This window comes from Limulus polyphemus, unplaced genomic scaffold (genome assembly GCF_000517525.1).
Source record: "Limulus polyphemus unplaced genomic scaffold, Limulus_polyphemus-2.1.2 Scaffold1390, whole genome shotgun sequence".
NCBI lineage: Eukaryota > Metazoa > Arthropoda > Merostomata > Xiphosura > Limulidae > Limulus > Limulus polyphemus.
In genome coordinates, this window is record NW_013667000.1 from 263066 (window position 1) to 279953 (window position 16888).

At 36.2% G+C, this 16888-nt stretch overlaps 1 protein-coding gene across 1 annotated transcript in view; it reads left to right on the forward strand.

Annotated features, from left to right (window-relative positions):
* Positions 1-1861: 1861 nt before the first annotated feature.
* LOC106463381 (serine protease nudel-like) overlaps positions 1862-16888 on the forward strand; it is a 22788-nt gene continuing 7761 nt past the window's right edge. Inside the window, exons 1-8 of the mRNA XM_022390854.1 lie at positions 1862-3530; positions 5192-5302; positions 11136-11228; positions 13657-13770; positions 14068-14227; positions 14779-14877; positions 15272-15342; positions 15623-15797. Coding sequence (XP_022246562.1) covers positions 2102-3530; positions 5192-5302; positions 11136-11228; positions 13657-13770; positions 14068-14227; positions 14779-14877; positions 15272-15342; positions 15623-15797 — 2252 coding nt within the window. The 5' untranslated portion in view covers positions 1862-2101. The remainder of the gene's footprint in view (positions 3531-5191; positions 5303-11135; positions 11229-13656; positions 13771-14067; positions 14228-14778; positions 14878-15271; positions 15343-15622; positions 15798-16888) is intronic.

Sequence of the window (16888 nt, forward strand, 5' to 3'; positions counted from 1 at the left end):
AGCAAAGCTTCTATGTGTATTTTTATTTTATTTTATTTTACTAAATCTATCTAATATTTACTCCATACGTTCAGATTGAATCTCTCTACATGAGCAGCAGCTTAGGTGATTCAGTTATGAAGGTCAAGGTCTACGCCTTTCGGTAAGTTGTTATATTTATTAATGTAAAAACCAGTTTTCTTCCATAAAATTACTATAATGAAACAGAGAAATTAATTACCTTATTGATATCTTGGTTCAATGCAGTTAAAATTAGAATGGAAAAATTATGAAAATCTCATATATTTCATTAAATTACAGTCACAAAAATTTATTTTTAAGTTTTATCTAAATAAAGAATCCGAACTTAATTACTTATCTTACGTTTTTAATGTTTTATTAACATTTTAGCCACCTGTGGCGCATAAATGAAACAATAATAAGTGTCATTTTTCTGTAAGGTCTATTTATTTGGAAAAACTATTTTAGTTAAACGTTTTCACATACTTAATACATTATTTGGAGTTAGAGGGTTTAAAACAATCTTAAAACTATCAAAACAAACCAAACTAAAGAATCAAATAAAACACTATTACGATATGGTATGGACAACTGACGATAAACGTTTCGTATTACTTTCGCTATAGTGAAGGAAGCTTGGATGTTTTTTTTCGTCTATATCTCGATAGACGAAAACTAGATGAAACTATTATCTCTGACCCTCCAGCCAAGGCTCGTGACGTGTTGGTGGACGAATTACAAACTAAAACTCCACTTTTTAGCGGACTGAAAATAGACCTGCAATCTGTTGAAGTTGAAGGTAATTAGTCGATTCTTTTTTTACAATGCTCGTGTACATCTTAAACTAAATGTATAAACAAATACGATAAAAGGTTGGTTAATTTATGAAACTTATAGTTTGACAGATGTCTTTGCAATAATATGACGCATCCTATTTACAAAGTAAGTGTATTTATCTTTTTACTTTTTACATTGTTTGATATAGGTAATTAATTAAACCTTGTTAACCCTGGAAATAAAATAAAAACGGCTGTTAACACAATTCACATGACGCTATTCTACAAAAGTAGAGAACAAATATATGTATTTTTAAATTTGTGGTGAAAACTTATTAATCATTAAATATTTCAGTAAACGTAGCATCCCTCTGCAAGACGACAATATTGGATAACTTAAAAACAATAATTTGTAATTGAAATTATTACTTTGTGATGGCGAATTAACTGTGATATCCGTACACTAGAAAGCAGTTTTTGGTTTAACAAGTTAGGTAAAATGAAGTTGTATTATTTATAATTGATATTTTTCAGAATCTTATGGAGTCGAAACTGGAAAAACGAACAATTCCCTTGTTTCTAACGATAATTTTGTGGAGGTTACAACTCTAGAAACAGGAAAGGACGTGGAAACTCCTTTCGAGCTAACAGTGCCTCCTGGACTTGAATCAAGTTCCCTTCCGTCTCCTGGACAGGAAGCTAGTCGAGTTACTTTTAGTGGACATGAAGAATTGAAGCATCGAAAAAGTCACCAGAGCACAGAAAAAACTCTGATCTTTAACTACGGCTCCTGGCGCCCTGTTATTCCGAGTCAGACAACAGATCACTTGGATAAAATCATTACACCGCCTCCCGCTCCTCCTCTAAAAGGCTCTTTTCCTCATCTCACACGACTCCAGACTGTCAAGCTTCATCAAGAAAACGCTTCTTATGTTCAGATCGATAGGACTGACGATGTTGGTGATAGCTTTTATATACACCAGTTGAATGAAAAGTCGAATTCACGAATTAATGCACAGGCTGCACGACCCGCTGGCGATTTAGTTGATACCTTTGTCTCACCAGATGGAGTTAGTGTCAAAATATCAGACTCTCTGAGTTCATCTTCAAAACCACTTACAGATGTCGTACCATCTAATAGTACTTCCAGTTCTATTGACAATATTGATGTGCTTCCTCTGGACGACTTAAAACATTCAGTACCTGACGATGGATCTGAATGGATCCCGATTGCTCTGGAAACAAAAGATGATTCGATTCCAAAGGAACACCTACAAGATAATTTTAATGTCAATAACAGAAATGCCAGTGAAGAAGGCGTTGTTATGGTTGACGGTTTTGTGGTTCCGCAGATCCATTTGAGACCAAGAAAAGAAGAAGAGTCAAGTGATTTCGAAGGGATGGATACCAAGTCATTGGAAAGAAAAGTGGTACTTCATCCATCTGAAATAAAAGAAGATTACTTAAAACATAAAGAATACGAGTTTCAGACTCCTGACGAGACGAAGGAAGTAAAGATGGAACACCAGGAAAACGCGGACGATGCTGATGTTGAGACAGAACCACTAAAAAATCTCGAAGAACATCTTCGCTTCCCCAGACCATCCAGAGGTGAAGTGCGTTTCCTGCCAGATATCGCTGTTGGCGTTCCTTTGCTAATTAGAGGTGGTCAGAAGAAAGATCGGCATGTACTACTTCCCGTGAAAAACAACGAAAATGAAAGCTGGGGAAAAAATTCGGAATCTCGTACTACTACTAGCACAACTACAGTAATTTCAACGATCGAAGCCGGTGAAATTTTGGCCGAAGTACCTTTGTCGATAAGAACATCCGAAAACAGTAAAGGTCAAACATTTCTATTGCCACTGGAAGTGAATAATCCAAGCCCACCTCGCGCTACTAAATCAAATGATGAAAACCGACAAAACCAAGAATCAGACATTGCGGGTGAGTTTAGTGTAGGGACATCATTATTCATTAGGAACCTGAACCGACCTCGACCTGCTCAGTTTCCTCAAAAGAGCAATAAACGAATAGACGTGCCATACAGAACTTCAACGCCTCAACCACGAACAACAGCCTCGAAGCCCCTGCGACGTCCTCCATCAAGTCATTTTGAAGACCTTCACGTCAGTGTGCCACTCTTCATCCGGGGATCAAGTAAAGGGCAAGCGTTCATCCCTTTACCAGATAGAGGAGATCGCGTGAAAAATTCTTCAGCATCTTCAAGATTAAGTGAAAAACAAAATCGTCGGACTGAAGATGTTAAACTTCCAGAGGGCCAAGGGGTGACTTCATTGTTAGTGGGTCAGTCACTCTTCATTGTTGCTCCTACGCAAGGCACGGACTTACGTGTTCGTAAAGGGGAAACCATAATAACACGGCGGGGCGGAAGAAGTGAGGACGACCTGAAAGCAGAAGAGTCAGTTGAACAGTTTAGAAACGTTCCAAAAATCGTAGCGCCAAATATACTATCAAAACCTAATGACGTTGTTCTCAAAAGTGTCCAGGGACATCACACCCATCTGCACGGAAATTCTAATCTTAATTCAAAATCACAAAATGTAGGTGACGTGAAAGGAAGCAATTCATACGGGGATCAAACCAGAACACATCCTAATAACACTACCAAAACCCACAAGGAGGACGACGTTTTGATAGAACAGCCAATCACAACGAAGCTTATGACTAGTGACTTACAAGAAATTTCTGTCTTTAGTACAACAGAAGTTACCTCGTATCCTTCTAAATATGGTATGTTTTCTTTTTTCTTTTTAATTAACATAAGATTTTATTTCATTAGTAAACTTATATTTGAATCAATATACAAACGATAACGAAACTAATAATTGAGAGGGTAGTTAGAACACCCGGGTTCGAATCCTATTTGGTTACTCTTTCCGAGTTTCCTATTTAAGAAAATATTCTAACTATTACATGGGTTATCTACACATAGCATTCCCCAATTTTGAACTGACAAACTAGAGGAAGCTAGTGAATAGCACTCACTTCAAGTCTTGGGCTATTCTAATCCAAAAGTGGTCTGTTAATAATCTATCTTTGACAATGAAACAGATCTCGACATAATGCATTAGCTTCATAGGCTAATTGGCATATTTTAAGTTGTTTTGTTATGAATTTTGCGCAGAACTATCAACACTAGTTGTTCCTAATTTTGAAGCGATAAGTTGATGGGAATGAAGGCAGCTGGTCAACACAGCCCACCGCCAACTCATCAGCTTATCTTGTCAGACTGAATATTAGGATTTAACCGTTACTTTTATAACACATCCATGGCCCCCAAAGTGCGGTTATTTTTGGCAGTAACGGGACACAAACCACGGAATCTCAGATCCACAGTCCAGCATGCTAACATAGGGCTGCATTTGCCCCATATTTTAAGGATCCTGCTAAATTACGTCACATTAACCCGATGACTAGAAGACTGACGCTGCTCTATCATTCATGTTTATAGCTTTATTGTTTAGAAAATTTATCCAAGAATATCCGCCCGGTTTAAATATTCAATTCTGAAACCACACCTTGTTGATTGGTTTAAAAAAGCACTACTGAAATTACACCTTGTTGATTGGGGTTAAAAAAAGCACTACTGAAAATACACCTTGTGGACTAGGTTAAATAAAAGCACTAATAAAAACACACCTTGTTAATTGGATTTAAAAAAAAAAGCACTACTGAAAACAAACCTTGTTGACTGGGTTAAAAATAAACCACTACTAAAAACAAACTTTGTTGCCTAGGTTAAAAAAGCACAATGTATACTCTCGCACTTAAATTGGGTTTGTGCTCTGTTTGAAATACTTAATAGTTAGGGCTAAAATTACCACAATAGGACACTGAAACCCGTAAACTACAAAGCCGCACATTTTGTTTGTCAATCAAGATATAATAGAATCAGATCTGGTTGAAACGTACAGCTGAGATGAAACTGTTAATACATTCTGTAGTGTTTGCTATGGTTTTATAGATGTGCAACCATTCCTTAGTTCAAAAACATCTTCATTTTTAGACGGGGAAGAATTTTTGTTCCATTGGCTCTCTTACAGAAAAGTATTAAATCGTATCTGTCAATCTATTTATAAATGCATTTCGTGGTGTGTGTATATATACCTCTCTTTATTTTTTAAATCATCAAAATAACAAGACAGAAACTGTTTCTGAGAGACCGCGTAAGCGATTTGGATTATTGAGCTACGCTTACACAATTGTACTTTAGTTATTATAATCACTTGTTTTTATATTTTTAACGTAAACTAGCGGAATTCAAATCTGTAATTAAATCCGTATTCTCTGTTTCTATATTAAAATCAATCAAATTACCATACATAAAGTACACGTATTTAAGAAGATTATTAACGATGATTTTCTTCTTTTACAATTTTTTATATACTCAGACTGTCCAGAAGAAACAACGTTTCGATGTGCAGATGGTACCTGTATTTCAAAGACTAAACGTTGTGATAAATACGTTCATTGTGCAGATGGATCCGACGAATTTAGTTGCAGTAAGTACAACTCAAGATGATAAATGATGTATTGAAACGAGCTGGTATGATAAATACAATATGACCAGAAAACGTTGTTTTGTTCACTACTATAAATACAATATGACCAGAAAACGTTGTTTTGTTCACTACTATAAATACAATATGACCAGAAAACGTTGATTTGTTCACTACTATAAATACAATATGACCAGAAAACGTTGTTTTGTTCACTACTATAAATACAATATGACCAGAAAACGTTGTTTTGCTCACTACTGTAAATACAATATGACCACAAAACGTTGTTTTGTTCACCACTATAAATACAATATGACCAGAAAACGTTGTTTTGTTCACCACTATAAATACAATATGACCAGAAAAACGTTGTTTTCTTCACTACTACATGAACAATTAAAGAAAAATATTTTCAAAAAAGGAAGTAAATTCTATTATGTAAAGATGATGCAAATACCATCCCTACTATCTTGTTTGTATTGTATTTGAAGGATTGATATCAGCCATCCCCACATTTACTTCCTTTTTTTTTGAAGTTTTTCTTTACTTGTTTTTTAGTGCAGTGTTTCAACAGACATAGGAAGGTTGTATTTATAACCAAATTTTACATACAGTGAGGTTCCAACTGTAATATTTTTTGTTTATCTATTATTGGTTGGTAATTCCTGTTTCACTCTGTACTTAAGGTTTTTAAAGGAACAAATTTCTGTCAGAAAGCCAACTTCAAGGGGTAATGATAACATCGTTTGCACTAGAATTAGGATTTTTAAAAAAACATTACTACCAGTTAATAAAACTTATAAAAGCGGATGCTCCGTTTGAAACTGTCACCTCAGTGAAATAGGTTGACAACTAAGTGCCAGTGTTGGACGTTCTCAACAGGTGTTGTGGATATTATGCCTAATGCTGGTGTTTGGGTATAGTGCCCACGAAACCCTGACGTAGCTACATTGTCTATGTGTGGCGTTGTAGTGCGTCCCCTCATAGTGCTCCATAGTGGATGGGGTCTGTGGCCACTGAATTTTCTCCATTTTTCTGGATCCTGCACCCAATGACTCCCCCAAAAAAACACACGTTAAAAAGCTCATTGATAAGAAAGCGACCACTTTTGGAAGACTCTGAACAGCAGTCACCACCACTTCTGTTCATGTGCGTCATTTTTTTATTCTGCATTCTATGTGTGACAAACCTTTAGGATAAATGTATTCCATTTTCATTCAGAAGGGATTAGAGGGGCTTGCTGGGTTTCCAAAGTCAACTAAGAAACTACTTTCTGGGGACATCTTGGTGAAAATATCTACATAAAAATACAGCGAACTCCTCCTGAAATCAAAGGGTTACTCTTGAGGTTACTCCACATGCTACTTTGAATTCCTCTCGAAGAGTTATCATTGAGAGGAATTTAAGAAACATTCCAGAGTCCGAACTCCTTGGCTGGTTTCTCCAGCCAAGGAGTTTATACTGTGTGACGTATCTCGACTCATAAAGATGGGGTTATGCTGCCTTCTAATGTTCTTGTATTAACGTTTACATTGTCATGTCCCCCTGTCAAAGCAGGTTATCTAAACTCTCTTATATTCCTAATACTCTCCGGTGTTTTGTGTGTCAGCAGCTCGGACATTCTAAGGCATCTTGTCGTGGTTCTTTGACGTGTGTTCATTGTGGTTCCAAAGACCCCGACGTCTACAAGTGTCAAATGGACACTCACTGTGTCAATTGTGGTGGTTTCTACCCCTCATACTTTCGTTCATGCTAAAAATGGGTGGAGGAGAAAGAGGTACAGTACTTGAGGACTGTAAATAACATTTCTTACCCAGAGACTCGGAAGTGGTTGTTTCCAGTTCCATCTCGTACATATTCTGCTGTACTCCATTCCACTGTTACAGTGGGAGTGCAGACAGATCTTTCCTTGCTTCCAATAGAGTCTTTTGCCCTCTATGGATGCAAAAGTTGACAAGTCCACGTCTACTCCTGTTTCTGACTCCACCATCACGTCCAGTGAAGAGTCTTTTGCCCTCTATGGATGCAAAAGTTGACAAGTCTACGTCTACTCCTGTTTCTGACTCCACTATCACGTCCAGTGATTGCTCGGGTCCCTCTCGTTCAGCCTTGAGATACACGGCCATTATTCAGTCATGCCCTCAGTCACTGGAATCTCTTTCTTCCGGCAGAGATCTGGCCAATCGTCCTAGGGCAGGTTCCATGGAGGTCGATAGATCTTTTTCTATTATAGAAAAACATCGTGGTCACAAACAAAAGGGTTCTCTGCCTAATTCTCCTCCTTCTAAATAAAAATGGGCACTTTGATACAGTGGAACTGTCGAATTTTTCATTCTCATTTGGATGATATTAAGGCCTTGATTGATACCTATCATCTCGTGTGTCTCTACTTGCAATAAACATTCCTTCAGCATGATGATACTGTGACCTTTTGGCAGTTTTCCTTGTACACGAATGACAGGTTGTGTAATGGTCGAGTTAATGAAGGTTTGGTGCTGCTGGTTGACCAGCACATACCCACCTTGTCTGTGTCACTCGATACATCCCTGGAGGCTGTAGCCATCCATATCTCTGTGGGCCATGCCATCACTGTTTGTTCTCTTTACCTGTTTCCAGGAGAGACTTATGATTACTCAGACTTTGATGCTCTCATAGAACAGTTGCTGTCTCCCTTCTTCATCTTAGGATACTTTAATGTACACAATCCTCTCTGGAGTGGTGCTGATATTGATGGGAAGGGTTGTTCTGAGCTCTCAGATCACAACCGTTCTCTCTTAAGTACTGGTTATTTTACCTATTTTCACACACCTAGTCAGTCATTTACTGCTATCGATCTACCTCTCTGTTCACCTTCGCTTTTCTCTCATTTTCTTGGAGGGTTGATAGTGACCTATGGGCAGTGATCATTTTCCAATCATTTTGAGGAAGATTGGCCGAGGTCGATGCCACCAGACCCGTGTGACATGGTGGAAGTTGAAGCAAGCCGACTGGCTCTCCCATACCACTTTCTCCGAACTTGATCCTACTGTTGTTGGTCTTCCATCGATTATCAACTGCATGGAGGCACCAACTGATTGTACTATTGTTTGTTTTTGAATTTCGCGCAAAGCTACACGATGGCTATCTGCGCTAGACGTCCCTAATTTAACAGTGTAAGACTAGAGGGAAGACAGCTAGTCATAACCACCTACCGCCAACTCTTGGGCTACTCTTTTACCAACGAATAGTGGGATTGACCGTCACTTTATAACGCCCATGGCTGAAAAGGCGAGCATGTTTGGTGTGACGGGGATTCGAACCCGCGACCCTCAGATTGTGAGTCGAGTGCCCTAACCACCTGGCCATGCCCGGCCCGATTGTACTATTCATTAACTGATTGTATTATTCAAGCAGCTGTTCGTTCTATTCCCAAAACCTCGATACATTTCTCATGGTGGACTCCTGCCTGCCAGTAGGCATGGAAGGCTCAGAAATGGGCCTGGTATATCTTTTGCATTGGATGGTGATGCTGAATCTGATGACCAGACCATTCCTCCATGGCTCGTTACCATCTCCACCTTTGGCCTTTCTTTGTGTCATATGAGGAAGACGCATACTCCCGATTGGAAGTACCGTCTTCTCTTTGCTGAGCATCTTTCAAACCATTCTTTTGTTCCCGTTTTTATGGATGGTTCGAAATCAAGTGACTCTGTAGGCTCTGCCATGGTTTTTTTTTTTTTTGGCTCAGTGGTTGCTCACAGAATTTCCTCTTCAGTTTCTGTGTTTACTGCCAAGTTTTGTGCCATTTCTCATGCCTTGGATCTTATAGAAGCTAAGCAGTACAGTAACTACCATTTACACCGACTCTCTGAGCTCTCTAATGGCCCTGGAATCGCTTAATGCGAACTCTCACCCTGTTCTCTTGGATATTCAGAAGCGACTAGCCCATTCTTCTTTGTTATCTATTTCTATCTAGTTTTTGTGTTGGTATTCGCGAGAACGGTCTTGCAGTCACCGCAGCTAGGTCCGTCTGCTCTGGCGCTGTCACGGCATTGCCTGCCCCATATATGGACTATGGTCCTGTGATCAAGTTGGCAGTTGCCAGTAGGCAGTCGACTTGGGGTGAGCAACTTCATAACAAACATTTCCAAATCAAACCTTCTGTTGTTCTTTGGCCGTCTAGTTTCTGTAAGGATCGGCGGGAGGAAGTTTTCTTGACTAGGCTACGTATTGGTCACAGTATTTTAACTCATCGTTTTCTGTTATGTGGGACTGATCCGCTATTGTTTGGCCTTTGTGACACTCAGATCACAATTGCCAACGTTTTACCTTCGGGCCGTCGTTACAAATGTGAACCATTTTAGACATGTATTTTCTAAGGGTTTACCCCTGACGTTGGACGGTGTCATTGGCGATGGTGACACTGTCCAGCTTGATTGGGTTTTTAAATTTTTAAGATTCATTGGTCTTTTTAAGTCTATTTGCATTTTTACCTGATTTTTGGACATTGTTTAGCTTTTAACTTGATTTCTTTTTACTTTTTATAGAGTTTTACGTTTTGTTTTTATTTTTATACTGGTTGTTTGGCGTAGATAGCCACGTTGCTTTGCGTCAATAAAACCCCAAAACCTACCTACCTACACAACAACAAACAGTAACAGAGCTCAAAGAGCACGTGAGTACACAATCCTAACTTAGTGCAAACACAGTATTGTTCACCACAGCTCTGTTTCATAAGGATAACTGAAAACTAACTAACTAACCCGTCCGATGGTAAAGTTAAGGACAACTGAAAACTAACTAACTAGCCCCCCAGTGGTACAGCGGTATGTCTGCGGACTTACAACGCTAGAAACCGGGTTTCGATACCCATGGTAGGCAGAGCACAGATAGCCCTTGTGTAGCTTTGTGCATAATTAAAAAACAACTAACTAACTAACCCATCCGATGGCAAAGTTAAAGATAACTGAAAAACTAACTAACTAACTAACCCGTCCGATGGTAAAGTCAAAGACAACTGAAGACTAACTAACTAACTAACCCTTCCGATGGTAAAGTTAAAGACAACTGAAAACTAACTAACTAACCCGTCCGATGGTAAAGTTAAGGATAACTGAAGACTAAATAACGACCCTGTTCGATGGTAAAGTTAAGGACAACTGAAGATTGATTAACTAACCCGTCCGATGGTAAAGTTACTTGCATTACACATACATATATGTATATGTAAGTCAGAGGTGATTTCAACTCTTTTGTTTTATTTAGATTTGAATAACTTTTTCACAGTTACAAACGACTATTATTTAGGTTTTTACAACCCGATACAAGTATTTATACAAATATATAATGCCTCCGACCCCACCCCAGTGGCTCAGCGGTTGGTCTGAAAGTTTTCAATGCTGAAAAAGCTGGGTATCGATATCCATGGTGGGCACAACCCAGATAGGCCATTGTGTAGCGTTGCGCATAACAACATACAAACAAACAAAATAATTAAAAAGCAAAAATAATAAATAACTTAATGAAATCTTTAATTAGTAATTTAAAAGTAAAGTTCCATTCAGTTTAAAACTCATTTAATTTACACGCGTGTTTCCTAATAACAGTTTTTCTTATTCCAGTATTATTCGTCGCTGATAGCATTTTGTTTTTTCGAATGAATGGTGTACAACTTCTAGAGCTTTACCTGAACTTACTGCCTTATGTTTAAGTAAGAAGCTTTAAGCTCTTGGTATATATTTATGGTTATTAGCTGTTTACTGACATTTAATAAATTATGTAACACTGTATGCGTTAGACTTCAACAGCACGACATTTTGCTTGAGGATCCTTATTAACTGGTGTTCTATTTCAGATTGTTCTGACTACCTGCGCTCTGGAAGCCAGTTTCGTAAGATCTGCGACGGTGTGGCTGACTGCTGGGATTACAGCGACGAAGCTTATTGTGGTAGGTAGTTCTACTGCTTCCGTAAGGCGCGAATGTCGCACTCCTAATCAGTGATATATTCAGCTAATACCTACTGATTCCGTATGGCGTGAATATCGCACTTCTAATCAGTGATATATTCAGCTAATACCTACTGATTCCGTAAGGCGCGAATATCGCACTCCTAATCAGTGATATATTCAGCTAATACCTACTGATTCCGTAAGGCGCGAATATCGCACTTCTAATCAGTGATATATTCAGATAATACCTACTGATTATCATTCAGTGCAAGTACGTCACCAGGTGAGACGGATGGTTCGATGGGCCTCCGCCTCCTGCTTTCTTGAGCTTCGACAAAATGTCTGAAAAAGAAAATCAAAACAGGTGTTTGGGGGTGCAATGGAATATTTATCATTTAATATCATGAAAAGTATTTCTCAAAATCCGCAACAATTTGTAAACTCACTATTTCGCAATGTTACAGATTACGATTTGTGATAATTTTTATACTTGGTATGTCGAATTCGATTAAGAACTTATTGAAACAATGTGTAAGACAATTGATTTTCACAGACGATCCAAGCAGGTATTTCTGGCAATATTTCTGTTAGGATCTGAAAAAGAATAATATACTTTATTTTTTTCTCAAGATATTCGCATGTCTGACTTTTTTTTTTTACGTGTATACTCTGTATAAGTACAAGACATACGTAAGTGGCATGTTTGTTTTTCTCAAAATAAATCTGAAATTATATCTTTAAACACATGTATAAGTAATTATAAACCGATAGAAAATTTCAAACTATTTCAATTCTAACAGATCAGTTAACGTTGTGAGAAAGTTGTTGTCGCAGTAATTCATATTATTAATAATTTATGGTTTAAAGATTTTCAATATCATTAGAAGCACGTGCGTGATCATAAAAATACATTACGTACGCTTATTTATTTAATTTTTTTGGATAACCAATCATTGTAAACAGCGCACGCGGACCTTATTGAAGTTGTTCGTTTTCCAACTCAATACAATTCTCCTTTAAGTTTAAATTATTATTGAAATATTTTAATTAAAGTTTCTAGAAGTTTATCTTAGCGTATATATTTATTTATTTTTTATTTAATTTTATTGTAATATATTTATTAATTTTTGTATTTTATTTTATTGTAATATGTTTATTTATTTATCGTTTTATTTTATTGTAATATATTTATTTATTATTTTATTTTATTGTAATATATTTATTTATTATTTAATTTTAATATATTTATTATTTTATTTTATTGTAATATATTAATTCATTCACACACACACACACTACAGTACTGGAAAAGAGGAGAGAGAGAACCAGCATTCAATCACTCATACATACTACAGTACTGGAAAACAGAATAGAGGGCCAGAATTCATTCACACACACACTACAGTACTGGAAAACAGGATAGAGGGCCAGCATTCAATCACTCATACATACTACAGTACTGGAAAGCAGGAGAGAGAGCCAGCATTCAATCACTCATGCATACTACAGTACTGGAAAACAGAATAGAGGGCCAGCATTCTTTCACACACACACGCACTCTACAGTACTGGAAAACAGGTAGAGAGAACCAGCATTCAATCACTCATACATACTACAGTACTGGAAAACAGAATAGAGGGCCAGAATTCATTCACACACACACTACAGTACTGGAAAACAAGATAGAGGGTCAGCATTCATTCACACACACACACACTACAGTACTGGAACACGAAAGAAGACAAGCATTCATGCACATACTATAGTATTGGAGAACAGAACATAGGGCCAGCATTCACATATACACAGTAGTATTAGAAAAAAACGGGATAAAAGACCAGCATTTAAAAATGAACACTGGTATTGGAAAATAGGACAGATACAGATACACACACATACAGACATGCACAATAATATTGGAAAACACGACAGAGGGCCAGCTTCATAAATACGTCAGTACAAGATATTATCTGCATAACAACATGTACTGGAACTACTTAAAATGTAAGATAAACATGTAATGGAATTAGATAAAATGTAAGATAAACATGTAACGGGATTAAATAAACGTAAGATAAACTTGTACTGTAATTAAATAAAATGTAAGGTAAACTTGTACTGTAATTAAATAAAATGTAAGGTAAACTTGTACTGGAATTAAATAAAATGTAAGATAAACATGTAATTGAATTAGATAAAATGTAAGATAAGTTTGTACTAGAACAACATAAAAAGTAAGACAAACGTATAATAGACTTAAATAAAGCTATATATGAATGCATACTGGAGTTAAGTAAAGCCCATAATAAATGATTTAGTTATGTATTTTTACACGTGGGAGTACTAGTAAGTACATTAACCTAACCAGTCTATTGTATAACGAATTGCAGCTCATGTTAAAAAGTCATTGTTTGGTTTTTATTTAGAGTGGTGTAATCCAGGGTACCATATTTGTCACGGGGAACGGAAATGTGTCAGTCCTCTAAAAGTCTGTGACGGTACTGTTGACTGTCTTCATGGAACAGATGAAATCCATTGTGGTAACCTTAAATATATTGCTAATCACATCTACAAACTGTGTTTAGTTACATCTTACATTGTTATTCACTAATTTTAATTTCATTGTTAATTCAGTGAAACCTAACAAAAGAATTTCCATAAACTCTTAGCCGAATAAAGAATGTCATAACTGTTTTTAGACATTTTTATTGAACTAATTCCCAATTAGTGGTATGAATTTTTTATTTTTTTTCTATTTCTTAGAATTGGGATTAATAATTATAATCGATTATAAGTTTTTGGAAATATGTAAAAATTTAAATTTGGATTATTTACAGTTAGACTCGCTGATGACGAAACTTTGTCTGATCATTATTATCAGAATAAAGGTCTAGTAATGGTTCGTAAACACGGACGTTGGGGAAAGCTCTGTGTTGATAACAACCAGTGGAAAGTTGATGAGCTTGGAGAAGCTATCTGTAGTGCCTTGTCGTACAGGTTTGGTTTTGAATATCCACATGTGTCCTAGGCATATCTTATATTTATTTTATATTGTAATGCACAGCAAGTTAAATGTTATTTAATAACCCATTCTCTCAATGTTTATTGATAACCAGTCATATTATTTGTCAATTATTAAGTGAATGCTCCAAATATTTAATTAATAAGAAAATAGTTTAGTTGAAGTTTTTAAAATCTTTTATCGTCAGGAGTCAATTTAAGAAAGCAAAGTCTTTAAAGATGCCACCTCATGGTAAAGTTTTTAACTGATGTCCTTTCTTTTTAACGTGGGGTGTTTAAAGAATTTTTTTGTTAATTTAATAAACTTGATTAATTTAATAAAAGCTGTTTCTCAGAGAATTAGTTATTTTTCTAGTTTAATTTAAAATGAAATGTCAAGGAAATTCTAATGAATATATATATAACATTTTGCATCGTGGATAATAATTCCAGTGTAAAGGTGTGAAATTAATTAAAAGCTAACTGAAGATTATCTATTTTCAAACATACTGTCAAACATAAAACAGATTAATAAAATATTTGTCTAGGAACGTGGAATCTGTAAGTATAGGATCAGAAACGTCTAGCAAGAGTTCAGTTTACTTCGAATTTACTCCGCCCTCTTCTGAACTGTTACCCGTTTCGAGGTGAGTTAAATTTTTTTTTAATTTGATGACAGCAAGTACAGTGTGAACTACGTATAAAAATACAAAAAAAATACATACTTTAAACATTAGTGTAATTCTAAAACTTATGAGTAAAAGCAAAGAATAATATGGTATGATGCATCAACCACACTACATCTCACAAATTGTGGGCAGAGCTAAGATAGCCCAAACAAATAAACAAACATAACACTCTCTATTGTGTAATATCTTATACAGTAGAAGTTTGGGTAACTGATGGTCGAAGTATATAACCATATTTTGTTTCAAATCTAACCTAAAATTAAACGATTCTTTTATGTAGAATATTAGTTAACGAATAAGCCTAAACTTGAAACTGTTTTCACTTATGGGGTAAACTATTTCCAACCTTTAGGTCTACCCACTTATTTCAGCCGTCAAAATGTGAAGAAAAAAATGTAATGCACGTAACGTGTTCCTCCTTAGGTAAGGTAAAAATTTTAATCATTTTAGTTCAGTCTTATTTACAAATCGTTCTCTTTATGTAAGCCATTGCATTTCGGTAGCATTTGTTTAAATTTTGTTCACTGTACTTTAAAAGAAATTACAGAATATAGTATACAATCAAGAAAACTTTTAGGTTTTAGCATAACAGTAATATTTTTTGTTGTTGCTCTTGCAAAAATGCAGAAGATTGTACTTTGATGTTTATGAATTGGATAACTGATCGACGTTTATTAAAATCCTCTCTTTGTATTATTTTTAGAGTGTGGCATACGTCCTGTAACGGCGAGTTTTAGAAAACGTATTGTTGGAGGGCGCTCCTCATCTTCGGGTTCCTGGCCTTGGCAGGTGGCGCTGTACAGGGATGGTAAATATCAGTGTGGAGCAGTATTGGTAAATGATCAATGGCTTGTGTCTGCTGGTCACTGTTTCTTCAGGTCGGTATCAGGCTGTTGTTTTTTTAATGTTACTTTGCTCATTTTTAATACTCCCAAAAATATTTTATCTTTCCCCATAATAACATAGAAAATGAATAGTTTGAGAAACGCTTGGAACCCCCCAAAAGCCTTATTTACACAGAGACATTAGAAGTTTATAATAATTAGTACACGTTCTTTTTACATCTATGTTTGTATGATATATAATTTTTATAACCCAAATTCCTAGAAAACTCAGAAATCTCTGTGACAAATCACTGTCAAAAGTTCACGCTGCCCAACTCTTGAGGTACTTATAACCTGTAAATGTTTTTATTTTATTTTGTTACACCTTTCGATAGTAGCCACTAACTGTTTATTAAGTTTTTCAAAACGTGAACCGAGTGTGGCCTAGTGGTGAGTGTGCCGGACTGTGAATCCGAGGATACATGGTTCTCATCACGTTGCTACAAATAACACTCCGCACTTTGAGGCCGTAAGTTCGTTATAAAATTGACGGTCAAATCCTACTATTCTGTTAGAATATCCCAAAAGTTGGCGGTGGGTGCTGTTGACTAGCTACTTCTTATCTAGTCCGTAGTTTGCCGTAAGTATCTGGAATAATCAAATAAAGGTCTAATTTCTTAGAGATTCAGCAATGCGCTGATATTCTGATTTCATTTCATGCGCTGTGTTTAAATGAAACGGACATACTTCATTTATAAGACGTACTTATTTTAATTAGCGCTTTTTTATTTATTTAGAATAAATTATCTTTTCAGTTTATGCTCTTTATTTAGAAGACTTGCTCCTTTTAGTTCATGTGGTGTATTTAGAAGACATGCTCATTCCATTTCATGTGGTGTATTTAGAAGACATGCTCATTTCATTTCATGTGGTGTATTTAGAAGACATGCTCTTTCCAATTCATGTGGTGTATTTAGAAGACATGCTCTTTTCAATTCATGTGGTGTATTTAGAAGACATGCTCTTTTCAATTCATGTTCTTCTAAATACACCACATGAATTGGAAAGAGCATGTCTTCTAAATACACCACATGAATTGGAAAGAGCATGTCTTCTAAATACACCCATGCTCTTTCAATTCATGT